The sequence below is a fragment of the Prionailurus viverrinus genome, chromosome A2 (genome assembly GCF_022837055.1).
Source record: "Prionailurus viverrinus isolate Anna chromosome A2, UM_Priviv_1.0, whole genome shotgun sequence".
Taxonomy (NCBI): domain Eukaryota; kingdom Metazoa; phylum Chordata; class Mammalia; order Carnivora; family Felidae; genus Prionailurus; species Prionailurus viverrinus.
Genome location: NC_062562.1, coordinates 82,153,240 through 82,174,610, shown reverse-complemented (window position 1 = coordinate 82,174,610; position 21,371 = coordinate 82,153,240). Strand labels below are relative to the sequence as shown.

Sequence of the window (21,371 nt, the reverse complement as noted above, 5' to 3'; positions counted from 1 at the left end):
TGTCTCTACTTTCTGTGATATCTACATCCTGCCTGGATCCGTCTTGCCCTTCAGTGATGCCCTCCCAGTCTCCCCTGAGATTGGTATTCTCTAACTTCTTAAGACAACTGTAAGTACTTCATGGAATCATGGGATTTCATGACTGAAAGTGATTGTGGAAATGATCTGATTCTGTAGTTTGTTTGTTTTTTTTTAATAGCAAGTCACTAAAGCCTTGGAAAGCTTCATCCTTTCTAGTTGACACTAGATCTGATGTCTCTAGAATCCTGATCCAGAGTGCATCATATCACACCATGAAAGCATATGGTGTGTTATTGAGAGAAATTCCTTTTCCACGATTACTCTTATGATTATGCTGATTATATTAGTTAAGTGTCTGGGCTGCCCTAAAGAAGGGAAAGATTCGTGTAGGAAGATAGTTTCTGTCCTTGAAAATCCTCCCATTTTAAAATCAAGTGAATTTAGCTGATAGCTGGTTATCAAATTCACTGCCAAAAAATCCAAATGTGAGGTGATTCTTTACTTTTGCAATGAGTAGGATCCTCTACATGTCCCCTTAAAAGGTGGGGTTTTTTTTGTTCCCCAAATTGGAATATATAGACTTTTAGGACAAGAGATAAAATAGCCAAATGGCAACTTATACTACTTTATTTACTTAGTTATACATACTTCGTATAAAATAATAAGGAAAATAGTTTTTTTTCTCATTGTCACATTTCACAAAACATTTCTGTTTTTCTTAAGTATCGTTGGCACCAATGTTTTTCTTATTCCTAGAACCCCTTTTTTTTTTCTTTTTGAGTGATCAAGCAGATTCCCAAAGCTCCTGACCTTTACCTTTGTCCCAGTTATTAGAAGTATAGTTCTTTCGAACTGGTGTATGATCGTCTCACTGGGATTTTTGTTTGTTTTGTTTTTTATATATTTATTTATTCTTGAGTGAGAGAGTGAGAGCAAGGGAGGGGCAGAGAGAGAGGGACACACAGAATCTGAAGCAGGCTTCAGGCTCTGTGCTGCACAGAGCCCAATGTGGGGTTCGAACCCACAAGCCATGAGATCATGACCTGAGCCGCAGTCGGACGCCCAACCGACTAAGCCACCCAGGTGCCGCAGTGTCACTGGAATTTTTATCCCAAGCTGTAAGTACCATTGACCAAACAGTATTTGATTTTCATTTGTTCTGTCCTTGTATATTTCAGATCCCACATAATAAGTCACTGTCTTGCTTTCTCAGTAATCTTTAAAAAGCATGTTTACAGAGATATCCAGTCCTTGCAATTGTGAGGCCATATCCCAGGAATTGTTTTACATTCTTTGCCTTAAAAAAAAAATGTTTACTTATTTATTTTTGAGAGAGAAAGAGCGGGAGTGGGAGAGGGGCAGAGAGAGAGGGGGTGAGAGAAAATTCCAAGCAGGCCCTGGGCTGTCAGTGCAGAGCCTGTCACGGGGCTTGATCCCCAGGAACCGTGAGATCATGACCTGAACCGAAATCAAGAGTCAGACACTTAACCTAGCCAACTGAGCCACCCAGGCGCCCTACCTGAGACTTTTTGGGTTTTGGGGGTTTTTTTTGGTTTGTTTTTTTGTTTTTGTTGTTGTTGTTTTTCCTAAGCAATGCTATCAGGTTAGTTACTTAAATAGTGAAAACTGGCACTGATTCAATTCCAGGTTGCTGTGCTGTCTCCAAATTGTATATTATTTTTCAAAATAAAGTTATTGAAAAAGCATCAGAGAATAGTTAAGTCTTTATAAGAACTCAGATATAAGACAACTCCTTCTTCTCTGAGGTTTAGTCTTAGGGGAGGGGAACTTTTGGCCTAAATGTAGATATCTGTGGTAATCCCATTGTAGCCTGTGTCCAAGGACTTCCCTTTTAATTGCTATCTTTTAGGACATTTGATACAATGTGACACTGAGGAAGTAAGTGGGTCTTTATCAGGGCAGTTCCAGTACCTTTCCCAAGGGAAGCCAAGCCCCTGTCCTCTTAATAGGCACTCTCAACTGTAACATGTTCATGCTTCAGAAATATCTTTACATTTTCATACACAAGCAGTATTTGCCAGTGTGCTGCAGAATTGGAGTTATAGAGAATTGAGTTGTGTTTGCTTAGACTTAGAAACTCAGAGGGCCTATGAAGCTGTGCCAAGTGGCTGAGGAGTGGGCAAGAACTTGTTCCTCACTTGTTCATGAACGCGTATTGCTTTCTCTTTCATGAGGTTTTCTTTACCTGTTGTGGGTTTTAAGAACTGTCAATGTAAATTTTAAGAAAATTACTTTTCCTGGTTGAATAGCTAATACAACAGGTAACGTGTTTACATTTTCCAAGTTCAGACGTACGTGGAGAAGATCATGAATGACATTCTCATCTTCTTACTAAAAGCCTCCTTTCCTTTGTAGGATCAAAGTGTTTAACTTTGTTGGTTGAAATCCATCCTGTTAACAATGTGAAGGTTCTAAAAGCTGTGGATAGCTATATTTGGGTGCAGGTAAGCGAGCATGTCCATTTATCACTCATCTCACTAATCAGAAGGCGTGAAATCTAGAGGCAGTGGTGCTTACGAAGTGTTTTCACACCCATTATCACATTCAATCCTCAAAGCAATCTGGTAGATGGGTATGGTTGGAATTATCAGCTCACCTTTTGCAAACACGGAAATCGAAACTCAAACCTAGTTCCTCTGTCTCTGTTATGTCATGGTTTGTAATGTTTTTACATGATAAAATACTCTCAACACACATTTAAGGTAAGTTTAAAGAAAAGTTTGTTTCGTGTATTCATATAGTTGACAGAGTACACATGATTAAATGGCTAAATCACTGAATTTGTCAGCTCCATGAAATGGTACAGAAGCACTGTAGGTACAGTGTGGATGGACCAGATCTAGTCAACATTCATTACAAGCACATTCTGAATTTGTGAGTTGTCCTACTCACTAAAATCTATTTGTGACATCAAAGTCAATACTCTTGGTGCCGTCACAGTTATCTACAGACATGTGCAAAGTGGTGAAAAATTTGTCACTCAGCTGAGGTTGAACAACGTGACACTGCCTTCTTGATTGAGTTCTTATCCTATAAATGAATGTCATTTTTATGATCTATTTAGCGCCATGATTCTCACATTTTTGAGCTTTTTGTTGATGATTTCCCTGTTTCAAATGTCCCCCATGCATAGTGCTAAAGTGCTGGCTACTGTCCCTAAGCTCAAGAAGGCTGCCATATGCTTTATAGAGAGAATATGTGGGTTAGGTTAGCTTCGTTAGGGCATGAGTGCTGTTGACCATGAGTTTAATGCTAATGGATCAACAATATATATTAAATACGATGTGTTTTATAAAAACAGGAATACACACGAAACAAAATTATGTATTAATTCGTTGACAGAAATGTTGTGACCAGGCAGGAGCCTGTCCTTGTATGTCCCCTAGGAGTAATGGTTCAGCATTCAGTATACGGTGTTTGTGGTGACTCCATGTGATCTGACTACCACAGATGACAGTGGACTGTACATGTTCATGCAGTGCTATAGCATAACTTTCTCGTGTAACCTGAACTCTCTGCTTCTCATTGCTCCCCCCCCCCACCCCTGCCTACTCCCAGCCTCAAGCCAGTGGGTCTCCCTCTTGCAGTGTGTCAGGAGAGGGACCTCTCTCCCATCCCCACCCCCCCAGGTCCTTCACTGGGGGCCACTGCCTGCTTTCAGCTCCTAGGTTGTATTCCTCCTCTGTCAGGAAACTGCTATGTTTACACTGTCATCAGTACAGGGGTGACTATGGGACAGACCACACTTCCCTTTTTTGGTCTGTTCTTGGCTTCCTTAGCATGTCCACTCAGGGCTGAGTAGGCAATAGAGATACTAATGAAGGATTAGGGCAGCTAAAGGGAATTAGAGCACAGGAGGGAAAGGATTTTTATAAGTATGTAGTTGCACAGCATTGTGAATGTATTAACAACTACTGAACTGTATACTTTAAAACAGTTAAAAAGGTGATTTTTCTGTTATGCAAATTTTATCTTAATTAAAAGCAATTAATAGTACATGATGCATGACTGCATCCATAGGCCAAAGGGGAAGTCCCCACCCAAATGAGGTAAAACTCGTACTTGTCTTGAGGACCCATCTCTGTGCCTAGCCCTGCTCCCTGCTCCTCTTTCTTATGCTTCTAGAGGGAGAAAATCTTCCAAACCTCCATCCAGGACAACCCCCCCACCTCCCTTTCTCCCTCCTTCTCCCCTTTAGAGAAATGCCATTCATTGTCCACTGAATTTGGTCTTGCCCTGAAATCTGTCTCCCTTTCCTTACCAAAACATTCATGGTGATCTCTGATAGTACATTTCCCCAAGTCTGTATGTGCAGCCTTGACCTCCTTCACAGAGAAACTTGAGCAGGACAGTAGTGGTCAGGGTTTGGATCCCAACCCAGTACCTTTGGAGAATCGCCTACCAGCATGACCTGCATCTTCCAAATGGCTCCAGATATCCACCTATAGTGCATATCTTCCAACTGAGTATTAATAATCAGAGTCTAGCTCCATATCTGTGAAGATAAATATTTCCCTAATATGATGTAATCTATATAGATCTCTACTCAAACTGCAAGAAAACAAAAACCTTGCATGCTTTTATAGAGCTGTGTCTAAAACCTGTCTGTCTGTCTCTTTTTATTTTTGAGAATGAGCACACATGCAAGCAGGGGAGGGGCAGAGGAAGAGGGAGAGAGAGAATCTCAAGCAGGCTCCGTGCCCAGCACAGAGCCTGACACAGGAGCTCAGTCTCAGACTGTGAAGTCATGACCTGAGCTGAAATCAAGAGGCAGACGGTCAACTGACTGAGCACCCCCAGGTGCCCTGAAGTCTATTTATATTCTCATTCCTAGGCCTTGCTCTAAGGCTGCCTCATAATAGAAAGGAAAACCACCACCACCTAAATGGAACTTTTAAAATCATGTTCTCACTGATTGCGGCACAAACACCAGGCAAAGGCTTAGAACTTGTCAGCATCATACTCCAGGTCACAGCCCTAGGCAAGTATGCCTTGGCCACCTCTGTAGTCCCAAGGGAGGCCGAATCATTTTCTCTAGGAATATTTCCTTGTTTTGAGCCACCGAGTGTTGGCTCTTCCACTATCTGTATGGTGTCACTCAGCTTTGCTTCTCCTCAACCCCAGGACAGGCAGTTTCCTGTTTGAGGTGCAAAATTTCACAAATCGGGGCATAGTAAGTTCTACATTATTTTCATAGCTGAATTCTACAGTACTATTTTATAATTTTGAAGATTTGCCATGAAAAATGGTGTATCGTTAATGTTCTGTTTTTCAATTCTAAAAAGGAAACTTGACTATGGACAATTAAAAAAAATTTGCTAGTTCTAGGGGTGCCTGGGTGGCTGGCTCAGTTGATTAGGTGTCCGACTTCGGCTCAGGTCATGATCTCACCTTTGGTGAGTTCCAGCCCCGCATCGAACTCTCAGCTGAGAGCTCGGAGCCTGGCGCCTGCTTCAGATTCTGTGTCTTCCTCTCTCTCCCTGACCCTCCTCTGCTTGTGCTCTTTCTCTCAAAAGTAAACAAATAAACTTTAAAAAAAAATTGCCAGTTCTATTTTCATTTTGTCATCATGAAAAGTTAGAACACCAGGTAATACATTTTGTCAAAAATGTTCCTAGTCTTTAGAAAGGCTGCCAATTATAAAATAAGGACATAAAAAGGTTATGTTCTTTCATAATGCTTTGAACTGTGGAGGGAAACAACAAAATTCACCGGTGGATCCTATCTAGTAAGCTGTTTTTCATGTTACAAAATGAAACTGCTGATTTATAGTCACCCTTTTGATGATGAAAGAATTAAGTCACTGGAGTCATCCCAGGGCCCCTTTTCCCTCATTATCACTGCTGATGACATCAGGCTGTTTCTGGCTGGCTGCTTTGTCCTGTGGGCTGACCCGTATGGGAGAGCATAGAGAAGGAGGAGTAGGGTGGATGGAGCCTCTTCTTCCCAACGGCAGTCATTCTATTATTTGAGGTTTGCAAATCCTCCACCACATGCCACATCGTGACTCACTCTTCTGCATTGGAAAGTCCCGTGTTACGTTGTGCTTTGTCTTTTGGATGTGGGACTTTGGAAGTTGTAGGAGAGCCTACATTTACTTGGTTGTCAAATTAAATACTACATTTAATTGCACAACAGATGTATTGACCCCTTTTTTGTGTGCTTGCAAAACAGAACTTTCTGTACTGATGTTTATATTGTTTCTGATTAGCTTCAGAATCTCATTCCAAAATAGGAAGCACCATCTCTAGAAATAAGCTTATACTTTAGCCTTACTGTTTAAATGAATTATGTTGGCCTGCCATCAATTTCCCCCTGGAAAACTGAGCTCCTGAAAGTGTTTCTTTTTCCTCCTTGCTTCCATTTGTAATGTGTGTCTGTAAACTATTCGGTGGTTCCCAGTACCTTCTAGGCTGTGTAGTAGTACAGTGATCAAACACTTTTGGAATATTTGTGTAAGCAAGGTAGTCTTTGCTTATGATTTTGGTTCATTTCCTTTTTATAGTTTCTCTACCCCCATGTGGAAAGTCACCCCCTTCCAGAGAACCATCTGTTACTGGTTTCAGAAGACAAATGTAAGTGTATCTTTAGATGATATATACAAACTTCATGAAGGGCACATCTCCTAGTAAAGTATGGGACTTGACTGAATCTTCTAGATGTTCACTCACCAGTGCTGAAGGTCCAACTGACCTTTGATGTTCATTTCAGATCTAGCACTCCTGTGGAAGGGCTTTTCCTTTTCGCCCCACTTGTCCTCTTAGGCTCTGCTCTGTTTCCCATCCCAGGAATGATGGGCTCCTATATGCATGGATTTCCATGTTTGTCACATGGTAGAGTGTAGAACAGTTGTGGAGGTCACTTTTACCTTCTTTAGTTCATCCTTCTTCAGGGTATCTGTCACCTTGGATGGAGAAGGAGGAAGGTATTAGAAGCCAGTAGAATTTGATAGTAGAATTTGAGGACACATACTTGGTCACATTCTACCTGAAATAAGATTGGGACATCCTCTAATGAAGTTTTTTTCACTTTGGATGGGGAGGGTAGCAGAGAAGGGACAAAATCCACTCGTGGATCTTACCTAGTAAGCCATGTTTCATGTTATAAAATGAAATTGCTGATTGATAATGGGAAGAACAGGCCTGGGGGTGTTAGGTTCATGTTGGCTTTCTATGCTCTTGACCAATTATCTATCTCCCATTTTTGTACCTAGTCTGGCAGAAGGTTAAGTATGGCTAATTCTAGATTGCTTCCTGAGAGAAAGGGACCATCCACAAATCTACCTAAATTGCTGAGAGTTCTCTTATTGTGAAACTGATCCCTGTAAAAATACCCCCCAATATCTTGTATAATGAGTTTTCTCCCCATTATTTTTGTGTGATATTTTCATATGATATTTGGAAATTGGAGACAAACCCTGCCAAAGGAACCCCTGTTAGCTCCAAATAAGACTGATTGTGCAGGTGAGGCCAACATTTGAGGGAACCCAGGGGAGCAGAAGGGTTAAATGTCTCATCCATTGTTGACATTGAGGAGCAGAGTAAATGCTAGATTTGCAATAGACTATGGAGAGAGGCTGGAGAAAGGTGAGTTTTGTTTTGCACTTATATTATGAAATTGCTCTCTGTGATAATACTATTTTTCCAGCCAGTTGATTCATCTGCATTGCTTTTATAAATAAACGTTCACCACTGTTAGGTGTAAAAAGGTGCTCATAATTTTCATAAAGGTTAAACTGTCTTTCTTTTGTTTATCTTTTTAAAGATATCGAAAAGTTTCATATCCAAGTAATCCAAGAAGATGGAAGTAGAGTGGTAAATATTTGAAATTTCTCTTGCTTCACAGTTTTTTCCCACAGAGTGACATTTCTAGACTGTTAAGGGTACAGTAATGTTACAGACACAGACCATTTTTTTTATTCGACGTCTTTCAGATTACAGACTTGCTGTTGTAACATGTGAAATAATGTGAGATCTATGAAGGAGTTAATTATCTCCTTTATCTTGACCTCACTGTCCAATCTCAGTCTCCTGAGATAACTCATGACAGCCTGTGTGACTCTTCCCACACCTTTACCTTGCTCATACAAACGTACACATATGCAGGAATTCAGTTGTTTTTACCAAAAGAGAATCTATTAATTTGCCATTTTTGTTTTTGCTTTTTACTTAGTATATCAGGGCTATCCCCGCAGGTTTTTTAATTAGGAATGTAACCTTTTCCACTAATTTTTATGCATACATAGAATAAATGAGATCATAACATATATGCTGGGGGATAATACAGTTCAAATTTTTTTTCCTTTTTTCTTTTTCTTTTTTTTTTTTTTTTTGCTTGTATGCTACTTCTCCCTTGTGTTTTCTCCTCTAACTTTTGTCTACAACCTATTATGTGTCCTTTCATGCTGTTCTTCATACGTGTATATATCTCATCCCCACCCCTGACACACCCAGAGGTTTGTTTATTATCCACTCCTTCCTCCTACAACTTTGTGGCATTACCTACAAGTCAACCTGAATATGTCAATTCATTCTTTTTAGAAACACATAATAGTCCCCAGCGTGGATGTACGCAACTTCAATCATTCTCCCATGGATGGCCACTTTTTTTTTTTTGAGTAAATAAATATCTTTTATTTATTTATTTTTTCAATATATGAAATTTATTGTCAAATTGGTTTCCATACAACACCCAGTGCTCATCCCAAAAGGTGCCCTCCTCAATACCCATTACCCACCCCCCCCTCCCTCCCACCCCCCATCAACCCTCAGTTTGTTCTCAGTTTTTAAGAGTTTCTTGTGCTTTGGCTCTCTCCCACTCTAACCTCTTTTTTTTTTTTCCTTCCCTTTCCCCATGGGTTTCTGTTAAGTTTCTCAGGATCCACATAAGAGTGAAAACATGTGGTATCTGTCTTTCTCTGTATGGCTTATTTCACTTAGCATCACACTCTCCAGTTCCATCCATGTTGCTACAAAGGGCCATATTTCGTTCTTTCTCATTGCCATGTAGTACTCCATTGTGTATATAAACCACAATTTCTTTGTCCATTCATCAGTGGATGGACATTTAGGCTCTTTCCATAATTTGGCTATTGTTGAGAGTGCTGCTATAAACATTGGGGTACAAGTGCCCCTATGCATCAGTACTCCTGTATCCCTTGGGTAAATTCCTAGCAGTGCTATTGCTGGGTCATAGGGTAGGTCTAGTTTTAATTTTCTGAGGAACCTCCACACTGTTTTCCAGAGTGGCTGCACCAATTTGCATTCCCACCAACAGTGCAAGAGGGTTCCCGTTCCTCCACATCCTCTCCAGCATCTATAGTCTCCTGATTTGTTCATTTTGGCCACTCTGACTGGCATGAGGTGATATCTGAGTGTGGTTTTGATTTGTATTTCCCTGATAGGGAGCGACGTTGAGCATCTTTTCATGTGCCTGTTGGCCATCTGGATGTCTTCTTTAGAGAAGTGTCTATTCATTTTTCTGCCCATTTCTTCACTGGGTTATTTGTTTTTCGGGTGTGGAGTTTGGTGAGCTCTTTATAGATTTTGGATACTAGCCCTTTGTCCGATATGTCATTTGCGAATATCTTTTCCCATTCCGTTGGTTGCCTTTTAGTTTTGTTGGTTGTGTCCTTTGCTGTGCAGAAGCTTTTTATCTTCATAAGGTCCCAGTAATTCATTTTTGCTTTTAATTCCCTTGCCTTTGGGGATGTGTCGAGTAAGAGATTGCTATGGCTGAGGTCAGAGAGGTCTTTTCCTGCTTTCTCCTCTAGGGTTTTGATGGTTTCCTGTCTCACATTCAGGTCCTTTATCCATTTTGAGTTTATTTTTGTGAATGGTGTGAGAAAGTGGTCTAGTTTCAACCTTCTGCATGTTGCTGTCCAGTTCTCCCAGCACCATTTGTTAAAGAGACTGTCTTTTTCCATTGGATGTTCTTTCCTGCTTTGTCAAAGATTAGTTGGCCATATGTTTGTGGGTCTAGTTCTGGGGTTTCTATTCTATTCCATTGGTCTACGTGTCTGTTTTTGTGCCAATACCATGCTGTCTTGATGATGACAGCTTTGTAGTAGAGGCTAAAGTCTGGGATTGTGATGCCTCCTGCTTTGGTCTTCTTCTTCAAAATTACTTTGGCTGTTCGGGGCCTTTTGTGGTTCCATATGAATTTTAGGATTGCTTGTTCTAGTTTTGAGAAGAATGCTGGTGCAATTTTGATTGGGATTGCATTGAATGTGTAGATAGTTTTGGGTGGTATTGACATTTTAACAATATTTATTCTTCCAATCCATGAGCAGGGAATGTCTTTCCATTTCTTTATATCTTCTTCAATTTCCTTCATAAGCTTTCTATAGCTTTCAGCATACAAATCTTTTACATCTTTGGTTAGATTTATTCTTAGGTATTTTATGCTTCTTGGTGCAATTGTGAATGGGATCAGTTTCTTTATTTGTGTTTCTGTTGCTTCATTGTTAGTGTATAAGAATGCAACTGATTTCTATACATTGATTTTGTATCCTGCAACTTTGCTGAATTCCTGTATCAGTTCTAGCAGACTTTTGGTGGAGTCTGTCGGATTTTCCATGTATAGTATCATGTCATCTGCAAAAAGTGAAAGCTTGACTTCATCTTTGCCAATTTTGATGCCTTTGATTTCCTTTTGTTGTCTGATTGCTGACGCTAGAACTTCCAACACTATGTTAAACAACAGCGGTGAGAGTGGGCATCCCTGTCGTGTTCCTGATCTCAGGGAAAAAGCTCTCAGTTTTTCCCCGTTGAGGATGATGTTAGCTGTGGGCTTTTCATAAATGGCTTTTATGATCTTTAAGTATGTTCCTTCTATCCCGACTTTCTCAAGGGTTTTTATTAAGAAAGGGTGCTGAATTTTGTCAAAGGCCTTTTCTGCATTGATTGAAAGGATCATATGGTTCTTATCTTTTCTTTTATTAATGTGATGTATCATGTTGATTGATTTGCGAATGTTGAACCAGCCCTGCATCCCAGGAATGAATCCCACTTGATCATGGTGAATAATTCTTTTTATATGCTGTTGAATTCGATTTGCTAGTATCTTATTGAGAATTTTTGCATCCATATTCATCAGGGATATTGGCCTGTAGTTCTCTTTTTTTACTGGGTCTCTGTCTGGTTTAGGAATCAAAGTAATACTGGCTTCATAGAATGAGTCTGGAAGTTTTCCTTCCCTTTCTATTTCTTGGAATAGCTTGAGACGGATAGGTAGTATCTCTGCTTTAAACGTCTGGTAGAACTCCCCTGGGAAGCCATCTGGTCCTGGACTCTTATTTGTTGGGAGATTTTTGATAATTGATTCAATTTATTCGCTGGTTATGGGTCTTTTCAAGCTTTCTATTTCCTCCTGATTGAGTTTTGGAAGAGTGTGGGTGTTTAGGAATTTGTCCATTTCTTCCAGGTTGTCCAATTTGTTGGCATATAATTTTTCATAGTATTCCCTGATAATTGTTTGTATCTCTGAGGGATTGGTTGTAATCATTCCATTTTCATTCATGATTTTATCTATTTGGGTCATCTTCCTTTTCTTTTTGAGAAGCCTGGCTAGAGGTTTGTCAATTTTGTTTATTTTTTCAAAAAACCAACTCTTGGTTTCGTTGATCTGCTCTACAGTTTTTTTAGATTCTATATTGTTTATTTCTGTTCTGATCTTTATTATTTCTCTTCTTCTGCTGGGTTTAGGCTGCCTTTGCTGCTCTGCTTCTATTTCCTTTAGGTGTGCTGTTAGATTTTGTATTTGGGATTTTTCTTGTTTCTTGAGATAGGCCTGGATTGCAATGTATTTTCCTCTCAGGACTGCCTTCACTGCATCCCAAAGCGTTTGGATTGTTGTATTTTCATTTTCGTTTGTTTCCATATATTTTTAAATTTCTTCTCTAATTGCCTGGTTGACCCACTCATTCGTTAGTAGGGTGTTCTTTAACCTCCATGCTTTTGGAGGTTTTCCAGACTTTTTCCTGTGGTTGATTTCAAGCTTCATAGCATTGTGGTCTGAAAGTATGCATGGTATAATTTCAATTCTTGTATACTTATGAAGGGCTGTTTTGTGACCCAGTATATGATCTATCTTGGAGAATGTTCCATGTGCACTCGAGAAGAAAGTATATTCTGTTGCTTTGGGATGCAGAGTTCTAAATATATCTGTCAAGTCCATCTGATCCAATGTCTCATTCAGGGCCCTTGTTTCTTTATTGACCATGTGTCTAGATGATCTATCCATTTCTGTAAGTGGGGTGTTAAAGTCCCCTGCAATTACCACATTCTTATCAATAAGGTTGCTTATGTTTATGAGTAATTGTCTTAAATATTTGGGGGCTCCTGTATTCGGCGCATAGACATTTATAATTGTTAGCTCTTCCTGATGGATAGACCCTGTGATTATTATATAATGCCCTTCTTCATCTCTTGTTACAGCCTTTAATTTAAAGTCTAGTTTGTCTGATATAAGTATGGCTACTCCAGCTTTCTTTTGGCTTCCAGTCGCATGATAAATAGTTCTCCATCCCCTCACTCTCAATCTGAAGGTGTCCTCAGGTCTAAAATGAGTCTCTTGTAGACAGCAAATAGATGGGTCTTGTTTTTTTTATCCATTCTGATACCCTATGTCTTTAATTGGCGCATTTAGTCCATTTACATTCAGTGTTATTATAGAAAGATACGGGTTTAGAGTCATTGTGATGTCTGTATGTTTTATGCTTGTAGCGATGTCTCTGGTACTTTGTCTCACAGGACCCCCCTTAGGATCTCTTGTAGGGCTGGTTTAGTGGTGACAAATTCCTTCAGTTTTTGTTTGGGAAGATCTTTATCTCTCCTTCTATTCTAAATGACAGACTTGCTGGATAAAGGATTCTCGGCTGCATATTTTTTCTGTTCATCACATTGAAGATCTCCTGCCATGCCTTTCTGGCCTGCCAAGTTTCAAAAGAGAGATCAGTCACGAGTCTTATAGGTCTCCCTTTATATGTTAGAGCACGTTTATCCCTTGCTGCTTTCAGAATTTTCTCTTTATCCTTGTATTTTGCCAGTTTCACTATGATATGTCATGCAGAAGATCGATTCAAGTTACGTCTGAAGGGAGTTCTCTGTGCCTCTTGGATTTCAATGCCTTTTTCCTTCCCCAGTTCAGGGAAGTTCTCAGCTATTATTTCTTCAAGTACCCCTTCAGCACCTTTCCCTCTCTCTTCCTCCTCTGGGATCCCAATTATGCGTATATTATTTCTTTTTAGTGTATCACTTAGTTCTCTAATTTTCCCCTCATACTCCTGGATTTTTTTCTCTCTCTTTTTCTCAGCTTCCTCTTTTTCCATAATTTTATCTACTAGTTCACCTATTCTCTCCTCTGCCTCTTCAATCCGAACAGTGGTCGTTTCCATTTTATTTTGCATATCGTTTATAGCGTTTTTCAGCTCCTCCTGACTATTCCTTAGTCCCTTGATCTCTGTAGCAATAGATTCTCTGCTGTCCTCTATACTGTTTTCAAGCCCAGCGATTAATTTTATGACTATTATTCTAAATTCACTTTCTGTTATATTATTTAAATCCTTTTTGATCAGTTCATTAGCTGTTATTTCCTGGATATTCTTTTGAGGGGAATTCTTCCATTTGGTCATTTTGGATAGTCCCTGGAGTGGTACAGACCTGCAGGGCACTTCCCCTGTGCTGTGGTGTTTAACTGGAGTTGGTGGGCGTGGCCACAGTCAGACCTGATGTCTGCCCCCAGCCCACCGCTGGGGCCACAGTTAGACTGGTGTGTGCCTTCTCTTCCCCTCTCCTAAGGGTGGGATTCACTGTGGGGTGGCGTGGCCCGTCTGGGATACTTGCACACTGCCAGGCTTGTGGTGCTGGGGATCTGGCTTATTAGCTGGGGTGGGTAGGCAAGGTGCACGGGGGCAGGAGGGGCAGGCTTAGCTCGCTTCTCCTTCAGTGATCCACTTCAGGAGGGGCCCTGTGGCAGCGGGAGGGAGTCAGACCCGCTGCCGGAGGGGTGGTTCCGCAGAAGCACAGCGTTGGGTGTTTGTGTGGAGCAAGCAAGTTCCCTGGCAGGAACTGGTTCCCTTTGGGATTTTGGCTGGGGGATGGGCGAGGGAGATGGCGCTGGTGAGCGCCTTTGTTCCCCGCCAAACTGAGCTCTGTCGGATGGCCACTTTTTAAAAATCTGTTTTAGGGGCGCCTGGGTGGCTCAGTCGGTTAAGTGTCTGACTTCGGCTCAGGTCATGATCTCGCCGTCCATGAGTTCGAGCCCTGCATCGGGCTCTGTGCTGACAGCTCAGAGCCTGGAGCCTGTTTCAGATTCTGTGTCTCCCTCTCTCTAACCCTTCCCTGTTCATGCTCTGTCTCTCCCTGTCTCAAAAATAAATATACGTTAAAAAAAATTTTTTTTAATCTGTTTTATAAATCATCTCAAATGTTTTTCATAGCTATATATATATGGTACACATATTTCTTTGGGTTAAATCCTCAGGGAGGGATAATTGGGTTGATGGATGTATGCATTTAATATATTTCAACAGATTTTGCTAAGATTGCTTTCCAAAACACCTTGTAACAATTCACAGTTTTACAAGCAATGTGTAAGAGAATGCTTTCCCTCTACCCATACCAATCATAGCCACATTTGCCTTTTATTTATTATTTTTATTTTTTTACGTTTATTTTGAGAGAGAGTACAAGCAGGCAAGGGGCAGAGAGAGAGGGAGAGAGAGAATCCCAAGCAGGCTCCATGCTGATAGGGCAGAGCCTGATGTGGGGCCCGAGCCCAGGAACCAGGAGATCATGACCTGAGCTGAAATCAAGATCAGATGGCTAACCAACTGAGCCACCCAGGTGCACCTGCATTTGCCTTTTAAAAAAAATTTCCAGGGGTACCTGGGTGGCTCAGTTGGTTGAGCATCTGACTTCTGCTTAGGTCATGATCTTGTGGTTCATGAGTTCGAACCCCACATCAGGCTTGCTGCTGTCAGCCTGTCAGCACAGAGCCCACTTCAAATCTTCTGTCCCTCTCTCTATGCCCCTCCCCTGTTGCACTGTCTCAAAAATAAATAAAGATTTAAAAAATTTTTTCCACTTTAATGGGTTTAAGTTGATATCATTATTTTAATTTGTATTTCCCTTAATGTTACTGGCTATGTGAATTTGTTTTTCTGAAAATTGCCTAATTATATCCTTGTCTGTTTTTTTATTGAGTTGTCTTTTTCTTGACAATTAATGTAACATAATAATATATTATTGGTATTAGAAATTATTTCCTTCACTATTTAGTCTTCATCAAAATAATCTTCTCTGAAGATTTTAATTTTAAAGTTATATGAACAACATTGAAATGAAAAATGTCATTTATTAATTATGTATCTATGATTGAAATCTCAACTCAAGAGGCTGGCTGGAAAATGACTGGAAAGTAGTCAGAGACAACCATAGAAAGTGGTTGGAGCTCTGGGCCACCAGTGGCATGGATGACAGGGCACGGACAGGGCTAGTGGTTAGAAAAGAGACCAGAGAGGAAAGGTGAAGGTAGAATCTGAAAGCCAGATGTGAGTTTAGAGGAGAGCATTCTCTAGGATTTCCAGGTCAGTGAAATAAACAAGACTAGAAGTGGGTATAGACAGAGGACTGGCTGGTTAGAAGAGGGGCTGAGAACCACGAGAGACACTGCAGAGTGAGGGCCTCTGTCAGCAGCCAACACAGTGTGGCCTCAGCACTCCATCCTTTTGTGCCCTTCTGTGAAGCATCATTGCCCTTATTCTTTAAAGGCTTGGATGACAGCGTCTTAAGGCAGTGTGCAGTTCCATGCATTCATCACATCCTGCAATAGGTAGGCAGTGTTGTAATTATCCCCATGTTTACAGAGAATACAGCCAAGGCTCACAGAGGTGAGGTAAGTTCAGAGAGGGGCAAAATTGAGATGTGAACTTGGGTTGCCACACTCTGATGATCATTTTCTTGCCAGTATATTCCTCTGTAAGTCCCCAAATCTCTCCTAATTTAACAAATTTCAGAAAAAATGGAAATAAGATGGGCTCCCCAAAGTTAAGAATTTTGTTGAAAATATAAAGGTGTTGAAGGGCAGTGCATACTCATTGGGGTAGACTTATACGATTAGTTAAATGTAACTGTAATAGAAATATGCCAAGGTACGAGGATGTGGAGAAAGGAGAACTGTCTTGCACTGTTGGTGGAATGCAAACTGGTGCAGCCACTCTGGAAAACAGTGTGGAAGTTCCTCAAAAAATTAAAAATAGACCTACCCTATGACCCAGCAGTAGCACTGCTAGGAATTTACCCAAGGAATACAAGAGTGCTGATTCAAAGGGGCACATGCACCCCAATGTTTACAGCAGTGCTATCAACAATAGCCAAATTATGGAAAGAGCCCAGAAGTCCATCAACTGATGAATGGATTAAGAAGATGTGGTGTGTATACATACACATATACATGCATACAGGAATACAAATTGGTGATGAAAAAGAATTTCATTTCCATTTGCAACAATTTCCATTTGCAAATTTCCATTTGCAACAATGTGGATGGAACTAGAGGGTATTATGCTAAGCAAAATAAGGCAGAGAAAGACAGATATCACTTGGTTTCACTCATGTGGAATCTGAGGAACTTAACAGATAGGGGAAGGTAGGAAAAATAAGATAAAAACACAGAGGGAGGCAAACCATAGGAGACTCTTAAATACAGAGAACAAATTGAGGGTCGATGAGGGTGGAGAAAATGGGTGATGGGCATTAAGGAGGGCACTTGTTGGGATGAGCACTGGGTGTTGTATGAAAGGAATGAATCACTGGATTCTACTCCTGAAGCCAAGACCACACTCTATGTTAACTTGAAAATTAAAAATTAAAAAAAAAAAAAAAGAAATATGCCAGAGTACCATAGAAATACAGAGGTAGTGAGTTTTGCCTTGGTTTTGGGGACAGGTGAAGGAGGGCTTTGTACAGGAGGCAGTGCCTAAGTTAGGCCTTGAAGGATGTGTAGTAAAGTATTGCTTGAAGGATGGGCAGTATCACCATACCCATTGTGGAAGAGATAAAAGTAAGAAGCATGGCATGAATACTTTATGGCCGATCTGGGATTGTTGCCCAATACCCCTCACCCCTAGGCCTGAGTTCTTTCCTTGGCCTCACAGCGGCTGCCTTTGGTAGTAAAGTCCTTTTGTCTGCAGATACCTGAGTGGATTAGGTGCAGAATGGGAAACTCTGAACCTTCTGTTAGCCTAGGTATTGATTTGTGGTAGGTGTGGCCTTGCCTTCAACAGCCCTGGCCTATCTGGCAAACTAGGGACAAGAATAATATTGCTTATTATAAAATGGTTGGAAAGAGTAAGTAATGAAATAATGCCTTAAATCTTTTCTGGAAAGGCTTTCCATGTATATGTGTTGGGGATCAGGGACTGCGAAAAATAAACCGTGGAAATATCTGTATGTATTATAAAGATAGAATATGCAGAATAATAATGAAATCCAGATATGGTCTCCTTTAAAATAGTTACTTATTTCTAAAATCTCTTTGCCTCTTTAGGTAATTAAAGACTCTGGTCATCTCCCGAGAGAGAGAGTAGCTGAGGATTTTGTTTGGGCTCAATGGGATATGTCAGAGCAGAGATTATACTACATTGACCTAAAGGTAAAAATGAGTCCACTGGCCTCCTTTCACAGGAACAATTTAATTTTGACATTATCGTTGTTATAATTACTGCATTTTCATTAATGGGGAAGTCAACAAAGGTTTATTAAAAACGTGAAAAGGTTTTCATCACTGTTTGCTTCTTGGTTGCTTCCTTTTCACTCTCCCTCTCTCTTTTTCTTTTTTTTACTAGTGTTTTTATTGTTTTTTTAAATTGTGATTTGTCATTTATCCTGTTTTTTCTTCTAGAAATCAAGGAGTATTTTAAAATGCCTCCAGTTTTCTGCTGATGAGAAGTTTAACTTAATGGTAAGTCTAGAGAATGATTGGACTATAGGAAATTTTATAACGCATGGCCTCCGTTTAAAGAGAGCTGTTATCAGAAAGAGCATCTTAGACTTCTTGTTGCATTAGTCACTTGTATGAGCAAGTAGCACATTTCTTGCCTCTTAAAGCTTCAACTCTATAATATATACAATTAATATAGGTGATTAGAAGAGCACATAGGAAATTTCTGCTAACTGAATGTCTCTTATTAAAGGAACAAGTATATAAGTGAGGTCTAGTAGAAGGTAATAGGAATTATCTATAGTAGATAGCTTTAAATAATTACAAGTCATTTGACCCAAAAAGACTTGTGAGGATAGTGAATTTGAGTATGGAGTAAAATGTCAATGAGAGTGTATAGTCTGATTAGTAAAAATCTAGCATCACTCTTGGCAAAGCCATTTGGAATGCTAGTCTCATGAGGAGGAATTATAAGTATCTTTTACCTGTGATGGATAGAATGTTATTCTTCTTCCCTAGGATTAATATTGGTGTCTAATATAGATTGATATCATACTGTTACAAGAATTTCATTTACTCCTCCTGCCCTTTTTTTTTTTAAACTCATTCTCCTTCTAAAGACACCCAGCCTTTCCTTCCGTACATGGTCATCTGTGTCTTGTAAAAGTCTACCCCTACTGACTGGCTTATTATATAACCTATTTATGATACTCAGATCCGAGGCAAAGTTTGCCAAGTATTAGCCCTTTAAGAAATAAATATACACCAAGCTTGTGATTGTATGTAAACGCCAGAATATTTCCAGTGGACTTCCTGTGCTGTGGATTTAGGAGATAATCTCTGAAGATAATGATGGTTAAATAAATAGGTTCTTCATCAAAAGGCAAACACAGCATTGTCAGACTTGCTCTGGGCTCAGAATTATCAACACTTAATGTTGTTTTTTGGTTTATTTTCTCATGATTTTTTTGACAGTTTGAAGCACCCTTGGATATAACATTAAGTGACTCAGGATTTAAGTAAGTTATTCATAGTTTACAACTAATTTTTATAGACACTTGTGGGCAGAATGTTTATACTTATACCTAATCTGTGGTATACAGATAAAAGGACAGTTCAGTATTCCGTGTGTGTGTGTGTGTGTGTGTGTGTGTGTGTGTGTGTGTGTGTGATTTTTTAGATTTCTGTCCTCTATAGGGAACATAAACGACTTTATCAAGCACAAACACAGGGTTTTTCATGTAAAGTCAATCACATTGATTTTTGTAGCCACTTATTTCTGTAGGATGTTTCCATTTATTTTGATCTGTGGAAGTGCTCTTCTCCCTGTGATTCAATAAAAGGATTTGATGAATCAGGGAGGGCTGCATTTAGAATCCAACATCAAAACCCTTTCCTTGTTGCCATCAAAGAGGATTGTAGCTCAGTTTTATCTGTTGTGTTGCTATTTGTTTTCCTTTTTACACAAAAGGTGAGCTTTTTTCCCCCAGACTATTTTACACATAATAAAAACATGAACACTTTTGAAAAAATAGGCAGAAGCCCACTAGTGCACAGAAGAAATGAAAGTTGTCTTGAATTAGACTACTGATAACCCTAAACTGTTCTATATTTCAGTAGCTTTATTTCATCACATAGGAACACTCAGTTGTACTTATTTTGAAACAGTATATGCAGCACTCTCATTAGAAAAAAGTTACATCACTTTCAACTTCTGTTTTTATGTATTTTTTTCTCTATTGCCAGGACCATGCCATTTCTGTATGGTAGGGTTTTGTTTTTTGGGTTTTTTTTTTCTTTTTTAAATGTTTGTTTATTTTTGAGAGAGAGGCAGAGCGTGAGTGGGGGAGGGACAGAGAGAGAGAGGGAGACACAGAATCCGATGTCTGGTCCGAAGACACAGAATCTCATCAGCACAGCCTGATGAGGCATTTGAACCCAGGAACTGTGAGATCATGACCTGAGCTGAAGTCGGACACTTAACTGACCCACCCAGGTGCCTCCTGGGTTTCTTTGTTTGGTTGGTTGGGTTTTTTTTTTTTGGATCATGTTTTTAAAGAACTTTTTTTCTTTTAATTTTATTTTTTATTTTTGTAAATTTACATCCAAATTAACTAGCGTATAGTGCAACAATGATTTCAGGAGTAGATTCCTTAGTGCCCCTTACCCATTTAGCCCCTCCCCCCTCCCACAACCCCTCCAGTAACCCTCAGTTTGTTCTCCATATTTGAGTCTCTTCTGTTTTGTCCCCCTCCCTGTTTTTAAATTATTTTTGTTTCCCTTCCCTCATGTTCATCTGTTTTGTCTCTTAAAGTCCTCATATGAGTGAAGTCATATGATATTTGTCTTTCACTGACTGACAAATTTCACTTAGCATAATACCCCCCAGTTCCATCCACGTAGTTGCAAATGGCAAGATTTCATTTTTTTCGATTGCTGAGTAATACTCCGTTGTATATATATACCACATCTTCTTTATCCATTCATCCATCAATGGACATTTGGGCTCTTTCCAAACTTTGGCTATTGTCGATAGTGCTGCTATAAACATGGGGATGCATGTGCCCCTTGGAAACAGCACACCTGTATCCCTTGGATAAATACCTGGCAGTGCAATTGCTGGGTCGTAAGGTAGTTCTATTTTTAATTTTTGGAGGAACTTCCATACTGTTTTCCAGAGTGGCTGCACCAGCTTACATTCCCAGTTTTATAGAACTTTTAAACAAAAAGGCCTACATTATCTACTTAAATTTCTCAGGAACAAGTCTCTACCTTGGTGGGTATGTTATAGCAGTTACTATCCTTTATGAGGGAACTTTATTTTTTATTTTTAAAAAATTCTTCCTATTAAGGGTGTCTGGGTGGCTCAGTCAGTTAAGCATCAACTCTTGATTTCAGCTCAGGTCACAATATCATGGTTTGTGGGATCAAGCTTTGCATCAGGCTCTGTGCTGACAGTGTAGAGCCTGCTGGGGATTCTCTAACTCTCTTTGCCCATCTCTCCCTCCCTTCTTCCTTCCTCTCTCTCATAAATAAATAAATAAATAAATAAATAAATAAATAAATAAGGAAGCAAATAAATATAAAGCAATGAAAAGATTCTTATTCAAGTGTAGTTGACACACAATGTTATGTTAGTTTCAAGTTTACAACATAGTCCATTATTCAATGCTCCCTGCGTTAAGTGAAAGAGGAAACTAGTTTTTTTTTAAGTTTATTTATTTATTTTGAGGGAGAGAGAGAAAGCAGGGAGGAGAAGAGAGGGAGAGAATCCCACACAGGTTCCACACTGCCAACTACAGAGCCTAACATGGGGCTTGAACTCACAAACTGAGATCATGACCTGAGCCAAAACCAAGAGAGCCAAAACTAACTGAGCCACCCAG

At 39.8% G+C, this 21,371-nt stretch overlaps 1 protein-coding gene across 6 annotated transcripts in view; it reads left to right on the top strand.

Annotated features, from left to right (window-relative positions):
• GSAP (gamma-secretase activating protein) overlaps positions 1–21,371 on the top strand; it is a 92,594-nt gene that overhangs the window by 18,577 nt on the left and 52,646 nt on the right. For all 6 annotated transcript variants that reach the window (XR_007150477.1, XM_047850784.1, XM_047850783.1 and 3 more), the window contains exons 6-11: positions 2,398–2,486; positions 6,548–6,617; positions 7,807–7,856; positions 17,593–17,697; positions 17,947–18,006; positions 18,961–19,004. Coding sequence is in view for 5 of the 6 variants with exons in the window: in XM_047850784.1 (XP_047706740.1) it covers positions 2,398–2,486; positions 6,548–6,617; positions 7,807–7,856; positions 17,593–17,697; positions 17,947–18,006; positions 18,961–19,004 (418 nt within the window). In the remaining variant the exon portion in view is untranslated. The remainder of the gene's footprint in view (positions 1–2,397; positions 2,487–6,547; positions 6,618–7,806; positions 7,857–17,592; positions 17,698–17,946; positions 18,007–18,960; positions 19,005–21,371) is intronic.